Here is a 21,025-nt window from a genome sequence, read left to right as displayed (position 1 = left end):
ACACATGTGTCAATGTATGGTCCAACACCTGTGGCAATGTGTGATCCAACACCTATGTGAACGCGTGGTCCGACACTTGCGTCAACACATGGTCCGGCACCAGCGTCAATGCGTGGTCTGACACCTATGTCTATGTATGGTTCAACACCTGTGGCAACGTGTGATCCAACACCTGTGTGAATGCGTGGTCTGACACCTGTGTCAACACGTGGTCCGGCACTAGTGTCAATGAGTGGTCCAACACCTGTGTCAATGCATGATCCAACACCTGTGTCAACGTCTGGTCGAAACACCTGTGTGAGCACGTGGTCCGACACCTTTGTCAATACGTGGTCTGACACCTGTGAGATTCCATCACCACAGGAGGTTTCGAGCCCATGTGACTGATATTCGTCCAGGCCAACTACACTTTTTGTTCGCTAAGCTGACATTAAATTTATTAGAAATATTTAATTGAAATTTACTCTAAGGAGTATATATTTAATTATTGTAATTAATCATTTAAAAACTGTGAAATATTTGAAGCAACTAAGAATTCCTGTCCTGTTGAATTTTAGTATAACCCCAAGCTTTTTAGGAGCTTATTAGTGGGATAAAATTATCTGATACAGTCCACTTGCTAATGAAATAATTTAATTATAAAATCACAAAATTAGTTATTGAATAAATAATTAAATAAATAATAAATATATAATAATTAAATAAATAACAAATAGATAAATAATTAAAATAACATACCAATGGTACATTTTCCCACATTCTTATAGTCCTTGAGATCCTAGATGGATCCCATAACGATTCTACAAACTTCGGTCGTTCTGTTGGTCCATCAACTCATAAATTAACCGGTTCATAAACCACATTCATTTGGTTCTATGAACCTGAATCCTCGTGATCCATAAATAAACTAGTGCAATTAAGCACATTAATATACCTGAGGCTATACAAGACTTTAGACTCCAAGTAGAGTCTTTAGTCAAAGCTCTAGATGCTAAGGCTGATGTGCCTCGAGCAGAATGGGTGTTCAAATGAGAGAGTCAGAGATAATTACCAAAGGAAATTTTGGAATCTCTCTGCTCTCAGTACAAGACAGACATCCTCACCCTGGATAAAATCTTTAAGACTTTGAGGATGATTGTAAATTGTATGATAGTACATGAGAGAGGACGAATAGAGTTCTTCAACTGATGTCTAAAACGACAAAGTCAGTGGAGATCTTGAGGTTATCTTGAGATGATTTTGAGGCTTTTTAGTGTCCCCGCGGCCCGGTCCTCGATCAGGCCTCCACCCCCAGGAAGCAGCCCGTGACAGCTGACTAACACCCAGGTACCTATTTTACTGCTAGGTAACAGGGGCATAGGGTGAAAGAAACTCTGCCAATTGTTTCTCGCCGGCGCCCAGGATCGAACCCGGGACCACAGGATCACAAGTCCAGTGTGCTGTCAGCTCGGCCGACCGGCTCCCAAAGGTACTAATAATAAGCCCAAACAAAACACTTCCACTTCTAAGTGAAAGTCTGGCAGTTTGGGCTCTTATGCAGTGGGTCTCTTTGAATCTTGTTGTTTCTGTGTCACCCAAGGTGGTGACTCCAAAATGTGCTGTAAGCTGGCAAACATGTTGGTTCTGCCATGAGGAACACTATTTACCACTGCACAAATTATCTTGATCGTGCCACTCGTATCAAGCGACTCAAGGAGTTACAAAAATGCCCGAGACATCTCAGGTCACACAACACGAACACCTGTCAGATCCACCTATACACTTTCAACAGGTGCAACAAGGGTCAACACCTTTCAGCACTGTACGGGAACACAAAAGCAAAGTCTTCAAAACCCAAGGTGGAGGACGATAATGCTTCCACCACGGTACAGTACTGCAAGATGCGACAGGAGATTAGTGTCATGTCTACAAAGTCCAACAATAATGCGACTTTGCCCAATGCCCAACTGACCATAAAAAATATGGAGACCAAGATCTACACCGAGGGTTGTTTTACCAAGGGTCCCCAGAAGACTTTTGTCACTCAAAAAGTGACAGATGATCTTCAATTATAACCAGCAACCGAGGTAAAATTTATTAGATATTAAGATATTAAAATTTATCATTACTAACTTACTAACACAGCATCTCATGTCTACCAATTGAATCAACCTCATGTATGTTTGGGCAGTTATGTTCGTTCGGTACAAACCATCGTGGTGGACAAAATTCCTTCAGACCTATATGTTCATGGTCTAGGAGCAACTGCCAAATTTCTGAAAGAAACGGGAGTTAAATTGGCAAACAATAAAATTATGTCTGACCACCTCACCAATATTGAAATCCTTGTAGATGCAGATTACTATCATAAATTCTTCACTAGACACATAAAACAAGAGTGAATGAACCTGTTAATGTCTGTGGGAGGCAAATTACTCATTGGTCCAGTGCTGAGTCTGGATAAGCCCACACCTGTAAACAACAAACTAATCAATTTAGTAATGGTTGCATGACTAGCCGAAGAGCAGTCACCACAAATGTTCAGAGCCATGACTGAGGATGAGGTGGAACCCTCTGCCAATAAATGATGAGATCTAGCTACCTTAGGAATCGTTCCTGAATAACCTAGTCCTGACAATGCCTGGACATATTAACAATACCTTGACTTAGGTATCTATAGGGACAACCAATACAAGGACAGGCTACCATGGTGTCTGAATCATCTTCAGCTGCTAACAAACCTTTTCATGTCACAAAAAAATCTCAGGTTACAAAGACAACCTGAGCACCTAAATTATTCCAGCAACAAATCGAAAATAAATTCATTGAAGTCGTAGAAAACGACAGCCTTAAGAAAGGACACTATTGCTACACCATGCAGTATTGAAAGCCTCAGTTACTACCCCACTGAGGATAGTCTAGACCAGTACTGCTAAAGGCAAACATAATTATGTCTCATTTAATGACTGCCGTCAAACTGGCCCTAACCTAACCAAAAGGCTTTATGACGTGCTATTAAAATTCAGAACAGGAATTTATGCATATACAGCTAACATAAATAAGGCATTCCTTTGGATAAGAGTTCCTTTGGATAAGAGATTCTTATCCAAAGGAACGTTCCTTTGGATAAGAGATTCAAGTGATTCAAATAGCCATTTAATAACATATAGAGTTACATGAGTCCTGTTTGGAGCTACTTCTTCTCCGTTTTTGCATCTCTGTTTCTGTTTCAGGCTACTGTATACACACACAATTGAAGAAGTCCAATAGCCATTAAAAGACTGACATTAGTAACAATCTGCATGTGAACAATTTTCAAGGTACCACTAGCAGCGAAAAGGAGCTGCTAACAATTTATCATGAAGCCAATCAAGAGTTCTTGGAATCAACATATCTCTCCAGTCGTGGGCTACAAATGATGCAAATTTAAAAAAACTTATTGAATTAGAATTTCCTGACTACCAAGTGCCTCAGAAAATTAAGATATTAGGAGTAGGATAGGAAACATCGACTGATCAGTTCACAGTCGGATCCACAACTTTGTGTTTCTCTCCAGGAACCGATGCTTGGTGCTCGTCCTGGTTACTTTCGTGGTTATTCCTTTCTTTCCCCCCCCCCCTCCTCCCCAGATCTTGCTGGGGCTCATAACTCTACTGCTCTCTTGATTCGTACTGATATTCCCTTCGCCCCCCCCCCCCCCCAACTGTTTCCATCGCCTATCCATTGTTCTAGTGCGTGTGTTTTTGTGAGTAAATGGTACACAGTCTGTTCCATTTATCTTCCCTCAAATGTCCCGCTTTCCCTTCCTGATCTTAAACACCTCCTGGACTTCTTGACAAAGCCAGTGCTCCCGTTGGGTGATTTCAACTGTCGACATACCCTCTGGGGGTGATGTTCTGACAAACGCCCGAGGCCATCTTCTCGAACCATTCGTCCTCTCTTCTTCCCTGTCTTTTCTGAATTCTGGTGAGCCCACCCATATGGACTATCGAACTCATACTCTTTCCTGTCTTGATCTTTCTCTCTGCTCGTCGTCCCTTTACTTAGATCTCACGTGAAGGGTTCTTAATGATCTCCATAACAGTGACCATTTCCCCATCCTTTTTTCCTTTTTCTCTTTTCATCCTCCTCTCTCCTTCTCTTGGTGGCAGTTTGCCAAAGCTGACTGGAACCTATTCACCCTTCATGATTCTCTCACTGACGTCTCCTCTCTGTCTCTTCCTCGTGCCCTCCTCCTTTTTCATGACCATCTTCCATGTTGCCCTCCGCTCTAATCCTCGCTCTGCCTCCCAGGGCACGCGGAAATACATTCCCTGGTGGAATGTGGACTGTGCTTGAGCTGTCCACTGTAAGCGTTCAGCCTGGAAGAAACACCGACGCCGACTAATGGCTGATTTTTTAATTTTGTTTTGGAAAGCAAGTGGAGTGGCCCGTAGGACCATCTGTACAGCTAAGCGTGAGAGTTAGAAATCTTACGTTTCCACCTTTATGTCCGATACTCCTCTACCGCAGATCTGGAAGAAGATCCGCAAGATTGCAGGTAAGTTTGTTCCAGATATCTCGCTAGTCTTCTTCCCTGTGGTACTCTTGTGATGGACCCACTGCAGGTTGCGACCAAACTGAGTTCCCACTTTTCTTCTGTTAGCTCTGGTCCTCATCTTCCTCAGTCCTTCCTTCTTTGTAAACCCATTCTTGAATCTCATTACTTAGATTTCCGCACTCATCTCCGCCTTCCCTATAATGATCCCTTCTCTCTCTCTGAACTTCAGTCTACCCTAGCCCTCTGCGGTTCTACGGCAGCAGGCTCGGATAACATTTATTATGGCTCAGTGACATTCATTAACATTCATCATTGATCTGTTCATATACTCCTTGTACGTCTCGGTATTTACTAAGTCTGTATAACCAGGTCTGGGAGTCGTCAGTCCCTGAGGACTGGCTCGATGCTGTTGTACTTCCTATTCGGAAACCGGGGTCTGTCGGGACATCCCCCTAAGGACTTCCACGCTATTACCCTCACGAGTTGTGTCTCGTGCAAACTCTTTGAGCGTATGGTAAATGTTCGTCTTATGTGGTTCTTAGAACACCATCACCACCTCTATCCTTCTTAATTTGGTTTTCGCAAGTGCCGCAGCATGACTGATGTCCTGGTGAATTTGGAGGTCTATATTCGTACTGCTTTTGCTGCGAAGACCTCCGTTGTTGCTGTCATTTTTGACCTGGAAAAGGCTTATGACACGGCTTAGAGATACCATATTCTGTCCCTACTTTGTTCTTTTGGCCTTCATGGTAATCTCCCTCTCTTCCTCCAAAGTTCCTCTCTCGTCGTTCCATTCGAGTCAGGCTTGGTGCCACCCTCTGCCTCTTTTCAGCAATACGAAGGAGTACCCCAAGGTAGTGTTTTGAGCACTACTCTTTTTCTGGTTGCCCTCAATGGTCTTCTTTCCTCCCTTCCTTTTGGCATCTTCTCCGCTCTTTATGTCGACGACCTTACTCTTTGCTGTCGAGGTGATGATTCGCCTCTCCTTCAACGACGGCTTCAACATGCAATTGATGCTGTGTCGTCTTGGGCCACCAATCATGACTTCAAGTTCTCTGCAACTAAAACTTGTGCTATGACTTTTACTCGAAGCATTTCATCCTTCATCCTTCTTTTTCACTTTACAGTCATCCCAATGTGTACAAAGATTCCGCAAAGCTTTAGGGGTTAATCTTTGACACTCGTTTGTCTTGGTCATCCCATATCTCTTACCTCTGAGTTGAATGTTCTAAGGCTCTTAACCTACTTAAGGTTTTGTCCCACACTTCTTGGGGAGCAGATAGGTGGATGCTCCTCTATTTGCACTTCTCTCGCGTCCTGTCTAAACTCGATTATGGTTGCCCTGCATACTCTTCTGCTTCTCCTTCTACTCTTCGCCGTCTTGATGCTTTGCACCATACTGGGTTGCGCCTCAGCTCTGGTGCCTTTCGTTCAACTCCTACCCTCAGTTTGTACACTGACATTGGCTTCCTATCTCTCCAGGACCGCCATGATCGCTACTGTCTTCGCTATCTTTCACGGTCCTTACAGCATCTTCACTCTCGCCTCGCCTCAAAAGTCAAAGTCACGCTTTGACTTTTACCCATCCTGTAGTTCCTGTTCCTCTTCACCACCTTCCTCTTTCTGTCTCTTTATCTCGCTTACAAGATTCTCTTTCGGTTCGTATTACCAATGTTTCTCCTCGTATTGTTCCCTCCTTGCCCCCGTGGAGGGTCTTCCTTTCCAAATTTTGTACTTCTCTGACCCGCATCACTAAAGTTTTTACCCGTCCTATGGTTCTGAAACACCTTTCCTTGAGCACTTTTCTTTACACTCACACTTTGTTTTCATCTTCACCGATGGGTCTAAGTCTGCTGACCTCTGCTGACGGTGTAGGCTACTCTGTTGTTTTTCCTGACCACACTCATATGTGTCGCCTTCCTCTGGAGGCTAGCATCTTTACAGCAGAACTTCATGCTATTCTCTATGCTCTTCGTCTCCTGCTTTCTCGTTGTTAATCCTCCTTTGTAGTGGTAGTTGACTCTCGTAGTGCCCTTATGGCTTTGGGGTCCTTTTATCCGGTCCACCCAGTGAACATCGAGATTAACATTGGCTGTTTCTTATCTCCCGTAAATTTAAGTCGGTAGAGTTTTGCTGGGCTCCCAGCCATGTTGGTGTCTCTTTAAATGAACGTGCGGATGCTGCCAAGGAAGCTAAGGAAGCTATCCACACTTGTTTTATCTCCTGTAAAGGTATTCCTTATTCCGACTTTTACCCAGTTATTCATTCCTCCATCCTTGCCCGTTGGCAGGGTTGTTGGTCCTCTGTTACTGGTAACAAACTGCGTACTCTTAGGAGTCTTATGTCCTTGTGGCCTTCCTCCTACCACCATAACTGACAATGGGTAACTGCTCTGGCTAGGTTACGTATTGGCCATATACGTTTAACTCACGGTCACTTAATGGCGCGCAGCCCTGCTCCTTATTATCGAAATTGCATTGTTCCTCTTACGGTCGTGCACATTCTTGTTGATTGTCCTGACTTCCAGGTCGAGTGTGTGTCTTGCTTTCCGACCATCCCTCGCGGTCAATTGTCCTCGATAGAAATCTTGGTGAATCGGATACTTTTGATATCATTTGCTCTATGCATTTCTGTTCTTGTATTGGCATCCTTGGTGATATTTAGCGGCCTCTGATTACTCCGCAAATGTGGTGGTGCTACATAGCCTTCCCAGTTTGGTGCCTTCTTTTGATTATTGCTTACTTACTCACAGTCAGAAACTAGAACTTGGATGAAACTTAAACCACCAACTTGACCATGAGGAAACTACTCTCCCAAGTAAGCAAATCCTTCGACCCCTTAGGACTATTAAGTCTGTTATTAATTAAGGGAAAGTTTTGGAGCAAGGAATGCTGGATGGAGAAAATAGGCTTAAATGATCTTCTGACTCCAACACTTCAAGATAAATAGCTGTGGTTGGTGAAAGATTTAAATGCCATGGAGACTGTAAAGTTCCCTCCAACTACTAATCAAGATCAACCAATTCACCTGCATGTGTTCTGCGATGCCTCAGGGTATGCTTACGGCACTGCAAAATAACTAGTAACAAATGGGCAAGCAAATTTGCTCACATCTGAAGTCAGAGTGGCACCGCAAAGAAGTGGTCATTTCCTCAACTGGAATTAACTGCCTTGCTACTTGGAGTATGTCTAGCTCATTATCTGACCAAAACATTGAACAGCATTCACTTTGAACTAACAGTTGTGTGGTTAGATAATGAGGCAGTGTTACAGTTGGTTCGCAATAATAATAGCAAAAAACCGCATATGTTAGCAACCGTTTAGAGTAAATTCAAAATTTGTTAGCTTTATACAAGCTCTGGTATGTACCCACTAAGGAGAACCCAGCCGACACTCGCTCCAGAGGTTTGATTCTTAAACAGTTATCTAAAGCCGAGATGTGGTTCCATGGGCTTCAGTGGCTAGCCAGTGACCAGTGGCCTAAACAAAAACCAAAAGTCATTGTGATGACTTTTGTCACTGTCACTGACTTTTGTCACAATGTCACTGCTCCGACTGAGATCCCAGAGCCATGCTCGAATTCAGTAATCTATTGCACTCAGTAATCTGAATTAAATAAACTTCTTAGTCACATAGAGGGTGTTTGACTTCCTACAGAGGGTGGGAATCAAATATAACCTCCCTAGTACTCTAAAATACTGGGTAAAACAAGCCCAGGAACAAACATATGGCAAAGATTATGAAACTTTTAATCTAAAAATTATTGGTGATACAATGCCCGAGTGTGTCTTTACCCAGAACCTCTACTATTCCCTAAGGAACGAGTTGTGCACCTTCGTCCCTTTTAGACTACCATGGTGGACTTCACAGGAGCAATAACCCTAACTGGGAACAGGGACAAAATCCCCGTGAAGGCATACATCTGTCTTTTCACATCTGCCACCGCTCGGGAAGTTCCCTTAGAGGTGACTACTGATATGAGTTCAGTCATTCATTCAGGCCTTTCACAGATTTGCTGTCCGCCAATTTGATAATCTCAGACAATGGGTCCAGCTTGGTGGGAGGGGAAGCATGCCTGAAGGAGGTCTGGGATAACTAAGTCGTTTGCACTGCCATAAACTAACAGCAGGGCTACTAGAAATTCATACCACCCAGAGCATCATGGCCTGAAGGCTTCTACGAGTGGAGGGTGGGGAGAGTAAAATGATGTCTAAGGAACACCCTGCACCCCCATAAAAATCGATATCAGAGAGCTCAAACCGTTGTCACGGAAAAAGTCTGGAGTCAATAAGAGACAACTGACATACCTCTCTGATGATAACTCACATCATGAGCTGTTAAGGGTCTCGGTGACAGAGGAGGTTTTTCCAAATATGGAAAATAGTGAAAAAACAAATAAACAAATCACCTGTTAATTGGCATCAGCGTCGTAAAAACTTCATCCCAATATGTTAAGAAATGTTATTTTTTTAAGATTTGTTTTAAAAATAAATGTGTGCACGATGGGCGGCAACCGGTACTGATAATAAAGATAACACCTCCCATATACTGGCAATCGGGGATAAACAGATTCAAACACCTGTCCGGCACACAAAGAAGAACATTAGTAGTAATTAGGGACTACAAAGTAGATATGCAGCTGGTGCCACCTGGCGGGCCAGATTTTACACATAATATAGAGTTAGTATGTTTTATGCTGTATTTTATTATATATTATATAAATATATTGTTCAATGGTATTATTTCTTATATCCATATGTACGAAAAGCTCACAACCACTTTTATTGTTTTTTCTCCCCTTTGTTTCTATGCGGATTTTGTTGTAACTTCTACATCTTGGTGAATGCATATCCGGCACTAAGCATGTGAAGTTGGAACGAAATTGGTCAACATGTTAATCAGCCACAGGTGGCAGACCAAGGGTCTGCCACCAAACTTACAAGATATATAATAAATTCGAAGTATTACATACATTGTCAGGAACTTTATCTTCATTTTTCTCTATGAACAGAATTTTCAATTTTGAAACACGGCCAAAAATTCAGATTCTGATCGATGCTCAACATTTTTATATAGTATGTGCAAAGTTCTGAGTTCTAAGGTGATCTTGTTGTCGTTTAGTCGCAATGCCATAACGTTTCGAGTTATACATTTTTGGGGGTCTAAATTTTGCACATATTTGGATGGCAACATTGAAAATATGTTCTACAGTAAACTATACTCTCAAACAATATTTTGCTTACAAGAAACATAAACCTTATATGCTATTCTGATACCATAATGAATAAAATAATAATTCGTTACATATTAATATTTTGACACCATATTTTAAAATGTGATTTTAATATACTATTTTATTTTTAACTTTTTTCTTTTCAAGTTATGATGTTGATCCATAAGGAAAAGTTGCAGCATTTACCATGTAGATATTATTAAAAAATAATTAAGTATGAGGAAATTTTGGTGCACCGTCACCTAGTCCCTTAAGTCCATCTCATATGATGTAAGGAGAACCTCTCACTCCTATTGCGTCCCTCATTGACGAGGTACCTGGAGATCTTTTAATATCAGAGAGCGCAACTTGGTTCAGAGTCATAAACACCTATCCAGAGTAATTAGTTGGTGGAATGAAATTTGAACTCGAGAATATTTAACTGCTTTTTGTGAGTATCACTATGAGGACAAACTACCGCTATAATGGTATAAAATTAATGACTGATGTAGTTCTGGTGGATAGTGACGGTCCACGCTCAGAATGGCTCTTAGGCTGTATTGTTTCCGTCCATCCAGACAGTCATGGTTTCTTGAGGATAGTAAAAGTGAAGTACAAAAGCACCACTAGCCTCAAGACACTAAAAAAACTAATATTATTGGAGTTATAGGGAGATGAAGTCACCCAAAGAACTCCACAACATGCAAACCCAGTATGGGACTATTATTCTATGCAAACTGTCGCACAGAAATGCAAAACTAAATTAAAACAATATATTAATCATTCTGACGAGGAGTGATAACATGTTCTGTCAGTCTTTATACAATGGAATCGGACCCGTGTTTCCCCGCATGGAATTATGTGGGAAAACTTCCCACATCATTTAATATATTTGCCACAACATGCAATAAGAAATTACTGCTGTTTTTGTGTAAAAATCATAAACTAAATTAAATCAGTTAGCCCTAAAATGAGGGCGTACGTGACAATTTCTCTCTAGGAATCGTACAACAATAACTGTTACCCACAGCACTTAAAATCATCTTGCAACAAAACCTGATTACATAGTATAACTGTAACAGAATCATTCTGAGGACTGATTATATTAGAAAATGATTCAATAAATTAAATTAAATTACAAGTATTGAAATAAATTAAATAAAACCCCCTGGCCATCTTGAATTGAACAAGGACGCCGTGTTCGCTTAATAGCTCACAAACAGTTAACCTTACATTGTTTTGCGAATGTTAAACAGGCACAGTACTACACGCCATCTCCCAGGATAAGTGTCTTTCCGGTTATAAATTTAAATATGCTCTGAGCTCTTAGCTCAAACTATCATCGGCTATGACGAATGAGAACAACATACGAATGTGGTTTCAAGAGTAGGTTAGCCAAACATATGAATGAGTTTGGGTGTAGATCAATAGGACCCGCCTCAGATGAAATTTCTTCAATTCATATACATAATATCCTTTCAGGTCGTTGTTGGAGGGAGCGTTGTGTGAGGCGGAGGTGCCGGTGGTGGTTGTGGTGGCAGGCGGGGAGCTGAGGCACATCAGGAGGTGCTTCAGGACGCTCGAGCAGGACATACCCATCGTTGTTGTCCGGGGCTCTGGCACCGTTGCTGACCTCCTTGCCTCTGCTGTCTCCTTGAAGCACTCCAACCTCAAGTATGTCAGCCACACGATAGCAGGATTATTCCTGCTATCTGAAGGTGATGGGGGGTTACAGCTAGGTGGTGGTGGTGGGGTACAGCTGGATGGTGGTAGGGTACAGCTGGGTGGTGGTGGGGTACAGCTAGATAGTGGTGGTGAGGTACAGCTAGGTGCTGGTGGGGTAGACCCAGATGGTGACAGGTTACTGCTTGGTTGTGGTGGGATACAGCTGGGTGGTAGTAGGGTATAGAAGCCCAGCAAACACAAGACGGTGTTGTTACCCCTACTATCGTTTCCATAGGGATGTGGAAAAGAAAAGTTGCTAGTATGGGTCAGCGGGCACATGAGAAACCTTTAACCCAAGAATGGTAAAAGTATTTCTTTATGTAATTTGGTAAAATATATCTTTTCTAACACTAGTTTCTCCTTTATATTAAAAAAATATTTTGTTTCCATGTTTAAATATTAAATTTATGTCCACTACACACATAAATTGTGAATGTTGTTTAATATCAGTATGAAATACTTTTAAAACACTTAGTTATTCTATGATATTGGATTATGTTACACTATTTGTTCCCTTATACATTGAACTATTTGTTCATGTTCATTTATTAAATTTTTATGTCATTTTGTAACATACATTAATATTTATACTAAATGTTGAGTCTGAGTTGTTTGAAAGGTGTGCAAAACACTTTCTTTACTAATTGTTTATTTAATTTTTAATTTTTATTTCAATACAAAAATTAAGGTGCATCAATATACCTCTTTATTATATACATCTTTATTATAGCAGATGTTACATTAAGCACAAATGGGTGAGTACAAGTAGATGAGTACAACTACATGACTGCAAGAAGGGGAGTACAAGTATGTGAGTACAACTAGGTTAGTACAACTACATGTGCATATCTAGGGGAGTACAACTATGTATTCACCTAGTTGTGCTTGTGGGGGGTTGAGCTCTGGCTCTTTGGTCCCAACTCTCAACCATCAATCAAGTGATGTACAGATTCCTGAGCCTACTGAGCTCTATCAAACCTACATTTGAAACTGTGTATAGAGTCAGCCTCCACCATATCACTGCCTAATGCATTTCACCTGTTAAGTACTCTGACACTGAAAAAACTCTTTCTAACATCCATGTGGCTCATTTGGGTACTCAGTTTCCACCTGTGTCCCTTTGTCCGTGTACCACCCGTGTTAAGCATTTTATCCTTATCTACCCTGTAAATTCCTTTGAGACTTTTGTAGGTAGCGATCATGTCTCCCATTACTCTTCTGTCTTTCAGTGTCGTTAGGTGCATTTCACGCCGCCTGTCTTCGTAACTCATGCGTGTCAGTTCTGGGACTAGCCTAGTGGCATACCTCTGAACTTTTTCCAGCTTCGTCTTTTGCTTGACAAGGTACGGGCTTCATGCTGGGGCCGCATTACTCCAGGAATGGTCCTACATATGTGATATACAAGGTTCTGAATGATTCCTTACACAGGTTCCTGAAGGCTGTTCTGATGTTAGCCAGCCTCGTGTATACCGCAGATGTAAATCTTTTTATGTGGGCTTCAGGAGACTGGTTCGGTGTGATATCAACTGCTAGATCTTTCTCTCTGTCAGTTTCATGAAGTACTTCATCTCCTAGTTTGTATCCTGTGTCTGGCCTCCTGTTTCCACCGCCTAGTTTCGTTACCTTGCATATGTGAATACAACTACATGAGTACAACTAGAGGGGGTACATGTAGGTTAGTACAACTTGAGTACTAGGTGAATACAAGTAGGTAAGTACAATTACACAAGTACAACTAGGGGGAGTAATTGTAAGTTGGTGAGTACAATTAGAGAAGTACAAGTACGGGGGAATACAACGAACTTAGTACAACTAGGTGAGTACATCGGTGTGAATACAGATAGGTGAGTACTATCAGGGTGAGTACAACTAATTGAGTTTAACTAGATGAGTATATAGCTATATGAGAACATGTAGGTGAGTGCATCTAGGTTAAGTACAGTTAGCTGGTTAACACAGCTAGGTGACTACAACTAGGTGAGCACAACTGGGTCAGTACAATTGAACTACTGCAGTACAATTGTGTTAGGTCAGTACAATTCCCCACCACAGGTTAGTGGGTACAGCAAGGTGAATACAAGTAGGTGAGTTCAATTAGATTGTTACAACCAGATTAGTGTTGCTTGGTTAATATGGCTAGATGAATACAGCTAAGTGAGTATAATTAGATGAGAACAGCTAGGTGAGTACAACTAGATGATAAAAGCTATTTGAGTACAGCTAGGTGAGTACAGCTAAGTGAGTTCAATAAGGTGAGCAACATTTGATGAGCTCAGCTAGGTGAATACAACTAATTAAGAGAGTACAATTAGGTTATCTTGAGATGGTTTCGGGGCTTAGTGTCCCCGCGGCCCGGTCCTCGGTCAGGCCTCCGCCCCCAGGAAGCAGCCCGTGATAGCTGACTAACTCCCTGGTACCTATTTACTGCAAGGTAACAAGGGCATTAGGGTGAAAAAAACTCTGCCCATTGTTTCTCGCCGGTTCTCGGGATCGAACCCAGGACCATAGGATCCCGCATCCAGTGTTCTGTCCGCTCAGCCACCGGCTCCTGTAGAAGCCCTATATGGCTCCTACAGGAGCCGGTGGCTGAGAATTGCTCTTGAAGCAATTTACATAAAAATAGAACAACCTATCATGAATACCCAAATTTCGGAACAATTCACTGTACCCACCATGAGAGTAAAAACAAGACAGGAACATAACGATGCCAACACACAAGACACTCCTCAACAAACAGCGCCCACTACGCTTGATTAAACTTTGTATGTACCCTATTTAACCTTCTGATCCTTAGCTTCTGTTCTCCTTTCTATCTACCGAATTTACACCCATTTCTCCTTAATGTCTACCCATTGTGCACCCTTTGTTGACACAAGACCCCATTGTTCGATCCATTTGTATTCACCTGACCCGCTATTAGTATAAAATATAATGTTCTGGACTGTAACATCACTTGATAAAGAACTATGTAGGTTCGAAACGTCGTGCGATATATATATATATATATATATATATATATATATATATATATATATATATATATATATATATATATATATATATATATATATATATATATATATATATATTAGTATATTTTGGTAGCAGTCTTTCCTGTAGACATATATTATTAAATATGACCGAAAAAGTAAGATTAATAATTCTAGCACGAATTTTCTCGATCTTTCATACATTTCTTTTCACTGTTGGTGGTAATTCAAAAATCAATTCTCCAAAATTCATTTTTATTTCTAGTCTGACGCGATACTTGAGCGCGTTTCGTAAAACTTATTACATTTTCAAAGACTTTAGTTTACACATACACAACTGAATAGAACTTACACATCTCCGATTTGTTTATATCTACCTTTGAGTGAGGTGGATGGGGTGAGGTGGCATTAATAGGGTATTAATTTCATCAACACAAGACAGAACATGAAACAATGGCATTAATAGGGTATTAATTTCATCAACACAAGACAGAACATGAAACAATGGGTATTGAATGGAAGTGATTGTAGAAAGCCTATTGGTCCATATTTCTTGATGCTTCTATATTGGAGCGGAGTCTTGAGGTGGGTAGAATATAGTTGTGCATTAATTGGCTGTTGATTGCTGGTGTTGACTTTTTAATGTGTAGTGCCTCGCAAACGTCAAGCCGCCTGCTATCGCTGTATCTATCGATGATTTCTGTGTTGTTTACTAGGATTTCTCTGGCGATGGTTTGGTTGTGGGAAGAGATTATATGTTCCTTAATGGAGCCCTGTTGCTTATGCATCGTTAAACGCCTAGAAAGAGATGTTGTTGTCTTGCCTATATACTGGGTTTTTTGGAGCTTACAGTCCCCAAGAGGGCATTTGAAGGCATAGACGACGTTAGTCTCTTTTAAAGCGTTCTGTTTTGTGTCTGGAGAGTTTCTCATGAGTAGGCTGGCCGTTTTTCTGGTTTTATAGTAAATCGTCAGTTGTATCCTCTGATTTTTGTCTGTAGGGATAACGTTTCTATGAACAATATCTTTCAGGACCCTTTCCTCCGTTTTATGAGCTGTGGAAAAGAAGTTCCTGTAAAATAGGCTAATAGGGGGTATAGGTGTTGTGTTAGTTGTCTCTTCAGAGGTTGCATGGCGTTTCACTTTCCTTCTTATGATGTCTTTGACGAAACTATTGGAGAAGCTGTTGTTGACTAGGACCTGCCTTACCCTACAGAGTTCTTCGTCGACTTGCTTCCATTCTGGCTGAGAGCACGGTCGACATATGCGTTAACAACACTCCTCTTGTACCTGTCTGGGCAGTCGCTGTTGGCATTTAGGCACATTCCTATGTTCGTTTCCTTAGTGTAGACTGCAGTGTGGAAACCTCCGCTCTTTTCCATGAATGTTACATCTAGAAAGGGCAGCTTCCCATCCTTTTCCATCTCGTAAGTGAAACGCAGCACGGAACTCTGCTCAAACGCCTCCTTCAGCTCCTGCAGATGTCTGACATCAGGTACCTGTGTAAAAATGTCGTCAACATTCCTGTAGTATATGGCCCGTTTCAAGTTCATGTCGACTAAGACTTTTTGCTCGATGGTACCCATGTAGAAGTTTGCAAACAGGACACCTAGGGGAGAACCCATGGCGACCCCATCTACTTGCTTATACATGTGCCCATCCGTGCTCAAGAAGGGTGCCTCTTTAGTACAAGCTTGGAGTAGTTTCCTTAGAATATTTTCTGGTATGTCAAGAGGAGTACAGGCTGGATCACGATACACTCTGTCGGCTATCATCCCGATTGTCTCGTCCACAGGTACGTTGGTGAACAGTGATTCTACGTCCAACGAGGCTCTTATCCCTGTGGCCCGTGTGCCCTGCAGTAAGTCAACAAATTCCTTTGGAGACTTCAGGCTGAAGGCGCAAGGGACATAAGGAGTCAGCAGGCCGTTGAGTCGCTTCGCCAGTCTGTACGTGGGTGTGGGTATCTGGCTAATGATTGGCCGAAGTGGGTTTCCATGCTTGTGTGTCTTGACATTTCCATACGCATATCCAGGTTTATATTCCCCAATAATCTTTGGCAGGTGGAGTCCGGATTTCTTGGCGTTCACAGTTTCGCTCAGTTTGTTGACCTTTGCTTTTAATTCGGCTGTAGTGTCCTTCGTTACCCTTTGGAATTTAGTTTGGTCAGAGAGTATGAGGTTCATTTTCGCCAGATATTAGTCTTTTTTAAGGATGACGTATATTGGCGACTTGTCGCCTCTCCTGACAACTATCTCCTTGTTCTCACGAAGGCTTTTAGCTGCCGCTTTGAGCTCGGGGGACAGTATGGTGCTTCTGTAATTGCCTCGATTCTTTCCTCCTTCCGCAATAAATTCTGCTTGTAAGGTATCTTTGGTAGTGACCTTCTTTTGTGTCTCGAGGTCGAATATGTCGTCCAACAGGATTTCCAACTCCACTTTCCGGGCCATCTCACTCGGTCTGGACATAACGTGACAGTTTATACCCAGATTTATTAGAGTGATTTGGTCCTCAGTGAGGTTAATTCGTACAAGGTTCAGGAAGCCATCTCTTGGTCGTGGAATTGCCATAGGTCCTCCATATAACGTTGTTAGTTTCTTGATAATCCTTGTTTCAGTGCTGAGGTGATGTCGGTCTGTGAGGATGTCGAGGTGTTGTTCAATGCGGGTACGGATACTTTCGTCGATGTTGCTATTTCTCCATTCGTTTGTAGCATGAAGTAGTTGCGTTTTGTTGTCTTTGATTTCATTTTCCGCCTTGTATATCTGATCACGAATCAGATCCTGGCGATATTTTATCGTGAAGGCTTGATTCCTTGCTGCTGGGTCGTGCGTTTTAATATTAGTATATTTTGGTAGCAGTCTTATTTAATAATATATGTCTACAGGAAAGACTGCTACCAAAATATACTAATATTAAAACGCACGACCCAGCAGCAAGGAATCAAGCCTTCACGATAAAATATCGCCAGGATCTGATTCGTGATCAAATATACAAGGCGGAAAATGAAATCAAAGACAACAAAACGCAACTACTTCATGCTACAAACGAATGGAGAAATAGCAACATCGACGAAAGTATCCGTACCCGCATTGAACAACACCTCGACATCCTCACAGACCGACATCATTCATGAAAACTTGGCTTATTAGGCAAATCAGGCCTTGCATAGTAGGCTGAGAAGTGCGTTCTGGCTACTAGGTACGACATACATATATATATATATATATATATATATTATTAAATATGACGAAAAAGTAAGATTAATAATTCTAACACGAATTTTCTCAATCTTTCGTACATTACGCTTCACTGTTGGAGGTAAATAAAAAATCACTTCTCCAAAATTAATTTTTATTTCTAGTCTGACGCGACACGGGCGCGTTTCGTAAAACTTATTACATTTTCAAAGACTTCACAAATACACAACTGATTAGAACTTGCGTTTCTCTGATTTTATATCTACATTTGAGTGAGGTGGGAAGGGTGATGTGGCATTAACACAAGACAGAACAATAGGGGATATTAATAGGGTATTAAAAGTATCAACACAAGACAGAACAGAAACAATGGGTATTGAATAGAAGTGTTTGTAGAAAGCCTATTGGTCCATATTTCTTGATGCTTCTATATTGGAGCGGAGTCTTGAGGTGGGTAGAATATAGTTGTGCAATAATTGGCTGTTGATTGCTGGTGTTGACTTCTTGATGTGTAGTGCCTCGCAAACGTCAAGCCGCCTGCTATCGCTGTATCTATCGATGATTTCTGTGTTGTTTACTAGGATTTCTCGGGCGATGGTTTGGTTATGGGAAGAGATTATATGTTCCTTAATGGAGCCCTGTTGTTTATGCATTGTTAAACGCCTAGAAAGAGATGTTGTTGTCTTGCCTATATACTGGGTTTTTTGGAGCTTACAGTCCCCAAGTGGGCATTTGAAGGCATAGACGACGTTAGTCTCTTTTAAAGCGTTCTGTTTTGTGTCTGGAGAGTTTCTCATGAGTAAGAGAATGAGGCAGAGAATGAAATCAAAGACAACAAAACGCAACTACTTCATGCTACAAACGAGTGGAGAAATAGCAACATCGACCATAGTATCCGTACCCGCATTGAACAACACCTCGACATCCTCACAGACCAACATCACCTCAGCACTGAAACAAGGATTATCAAGAAACTAACAAAATTATATGGAGGACCTATGGCAATTCCACGACCAAGAGATGGCTTCCTGAACCTTGCAGGAATTAACCTCACTGAGGACCAAGTCACTCTCCTACATCTGGGCATAAACTGTCATGTTATGTCCAGACCGAGTGAAATGGCCCGGAAAGTAGAGTTGGAAATTCTGTTGGACGACATATTCGACCTCGAGACACAAAAGAAGGTCACTACCAAAGATACCTTACAAGCAGAACTTATTGCAGAAGGAGGAAAGAATCGAGGCAACTACAGAAGCACCATACTGTCCCCGGAGCTTAAAGCGGCAGCTAAAAGCCTTCGTGAGAACAAGGAGATAGTTGTCAGGAGAGGTGACAAGTCGCCAATATATGTCATTCTTAAAAAAGACGAATATCTGGCGAAAATGAACATCATACTCTCTGACCAAAGTTCCAAAGGGTAACGAAGGACACTACAGCCGAATTAAAAGCAAAGGTCAACAAACTGATCGAAACTGTGAACGCCAAGAAATCCGGACTCCACCTGCCAAAGATCATTGGGGAATATAAACCTGGATATGCGTATGGAAATGTCAAGACGCACAAGCCTGGAAACCCACTTCGGCCAATCATTAGCCAGATACCCACACCCACGTACAGACTGGCGAAGCGACTCAACGGCCTGCTGACTCCTTATGTTCCTTGCGCCTTCAGCCTGAAGTCTCCAAAGGAATTTGTGGACTTGCTGCGGGGCGCACGGGCCACAGGGATAAGAGCCTTGTTGGACGTAGAATCGCTGTTTACCAACGTACCTGTGGACGAGACAATCGGAATGATAGCCGACAGAGTGTATCGTGATCCAGCCTGTACTCCTCTTGACATGCCAGAAAGTATTCTGAGGAAACTACTCCAAGCTTGTACTAAAGAGGCACCCTTCTTGAGCCCGGATGGGCACATGTATAAGCAAGTAGATGGGGTCGCCATGGGTTCTCCCCTAGGTGTCCTGTTTGCAAACTTCTACATGGGTACCATCGAGCAAAAAGTCTTAGTCGACATGAACTTGAAACCGGCCATATACTGCAGGTATGTTGACGACATTTTTACACAGGTACCTGATGTCAGACATCTGCAGGAGCTGAAGGAGGCATTTGAGCAGAGTTCCGTGCTGCGTTTCACTTATGAGACGGAAAAGGATGGGAAGCTGCCTTTTCTAGATGTAACAGTCATGGAAAAGGGCGGAGGTTTCCACACTGCAGTCTACACTAAGGAAACAAACATAGGAATGTGCCTAAATGCCAACAGCGACTGCCCTGACAGGTACAAGAGGAGTGTTGTTAACGCATACGTCGACCGTGCTCTCAGCCACAGCTCAGAATGGAAGCAAGTCGACGAAGAACTCTGTAGGGTAAGGCAGGTCCTAGTCAATAACGGCTTCTCCAATGGTTTCATCGAAGACATCATAAGAAGGAAAGTGAAAAGCCATGCAACCTCCGAAGAGACAACTAACACAACACCTATACCCCCTATTAGACTATTTTACAGGAACTTCTTTTCCACAGCTCATAAAACGGAGGAAAGGGTCCTGAAAGATATTGTTAATAAAAACGTTATCCCTACAGACAAAAATCAGAGGATACAACTGACGATTTACTATAAAACCAGAAAAACGGCCAGCCTACTCATGAGAAACTCTCCAGACACAAAACAGAACGCTTTAAAAGAGACTAACGTCGTCTATGCCTTCAAATGCCCACTTGGGGACTGTAAGCTCCAAAAAACCCAGTATATAGGCAAGACAACAACATCTCTTTCTAGGCGTTTAACGATGCATAAGCAACAGGGCTCCATTAAGGAACATATAATCTCTTCCCATAACCAAACCATCGCCAGAGAAATCCTAGTAAACAACACAGAAATCATCGATAGATACAGCGATAGCAGGCGGCTTGACGTTTGCGAGGCACTACACATCAAGAAGTCAACACCAGCAATCAACAGCCAATTATTGCACAACTATATTCTACCCACCTCAAGACTCCGCTCCAATATAGAAGCATCAAGAAATATGGACCAATAGGCTTTCTACAAACACTTCTATTCAATACCCATTGTTTCTGTTCTGTCTTGTGTTGATACTTTTAATACCCTATTAATATCCCCTATTGTTCTGTCTTGTGTTAATGCCACATCACCCTTCCCACCTCACTCAAATGTAGATATAAAATCAGAGAAACGCAAGTTCTAATCAGTTGTGTATTTGTGAAGTCTTTGAAAATGTAATAAGTTTTACGAAACGCGCCCGTGTCGCGTCAGACTAGAAATAAAAATTAATTTTGGAGAAGTGATTTTTGATTTACCTCCAAAAGTGAAGCGTAATGTACGAAAGATTGAGAAAATTCGTGTTAGAATTATTAATCTTACTTT

At 41.8% G+C, this 21,025-nt stretch overlaps 1 protein-coding gene across 1 annotated transcript in view; it reads left to right on the top strand.

The window, feature by feature from the left end:
* Nucleotides 1-21,025, top strand: part of LOC123770920 (transient receptor potential cation channel subfamily M member-like 2) — a 317,900-nt gene that overhangs the window by 84,516 nt on the left and 212,359 nt on the right. The window contains exon 8 of the mRNA XM_069306032.1: nt 11,213-11,404. Coding sequence (XP_069162133.1) covers nt 11,213-11,404 — 192 coding nt within the window. The remainder of the gene's footprint in view (nt 1-11,212; nt 11,405-21,025) is intronic.

The sequence above is a fragment of the Procambarus clarkii genome, chromosome 56, assembly GCF_040958095.1.
Source record: "Procambarus clarkii isolate CNS0578487 chromosome 56, FALCON_Pclarkii_2.0, whole genome shotgun sequence".
NCBI lineage: Eukaryota > Metazoa > Arthropoda > Malacostraca > Decapoda > Cambaridae > Procambarus > Procambarus clarkii.
The sequence above is the reverse complement of the archived record's forward strand: the minus strand, read 5'-3'. Positions and strand labels throughout refer to the sequence as shown.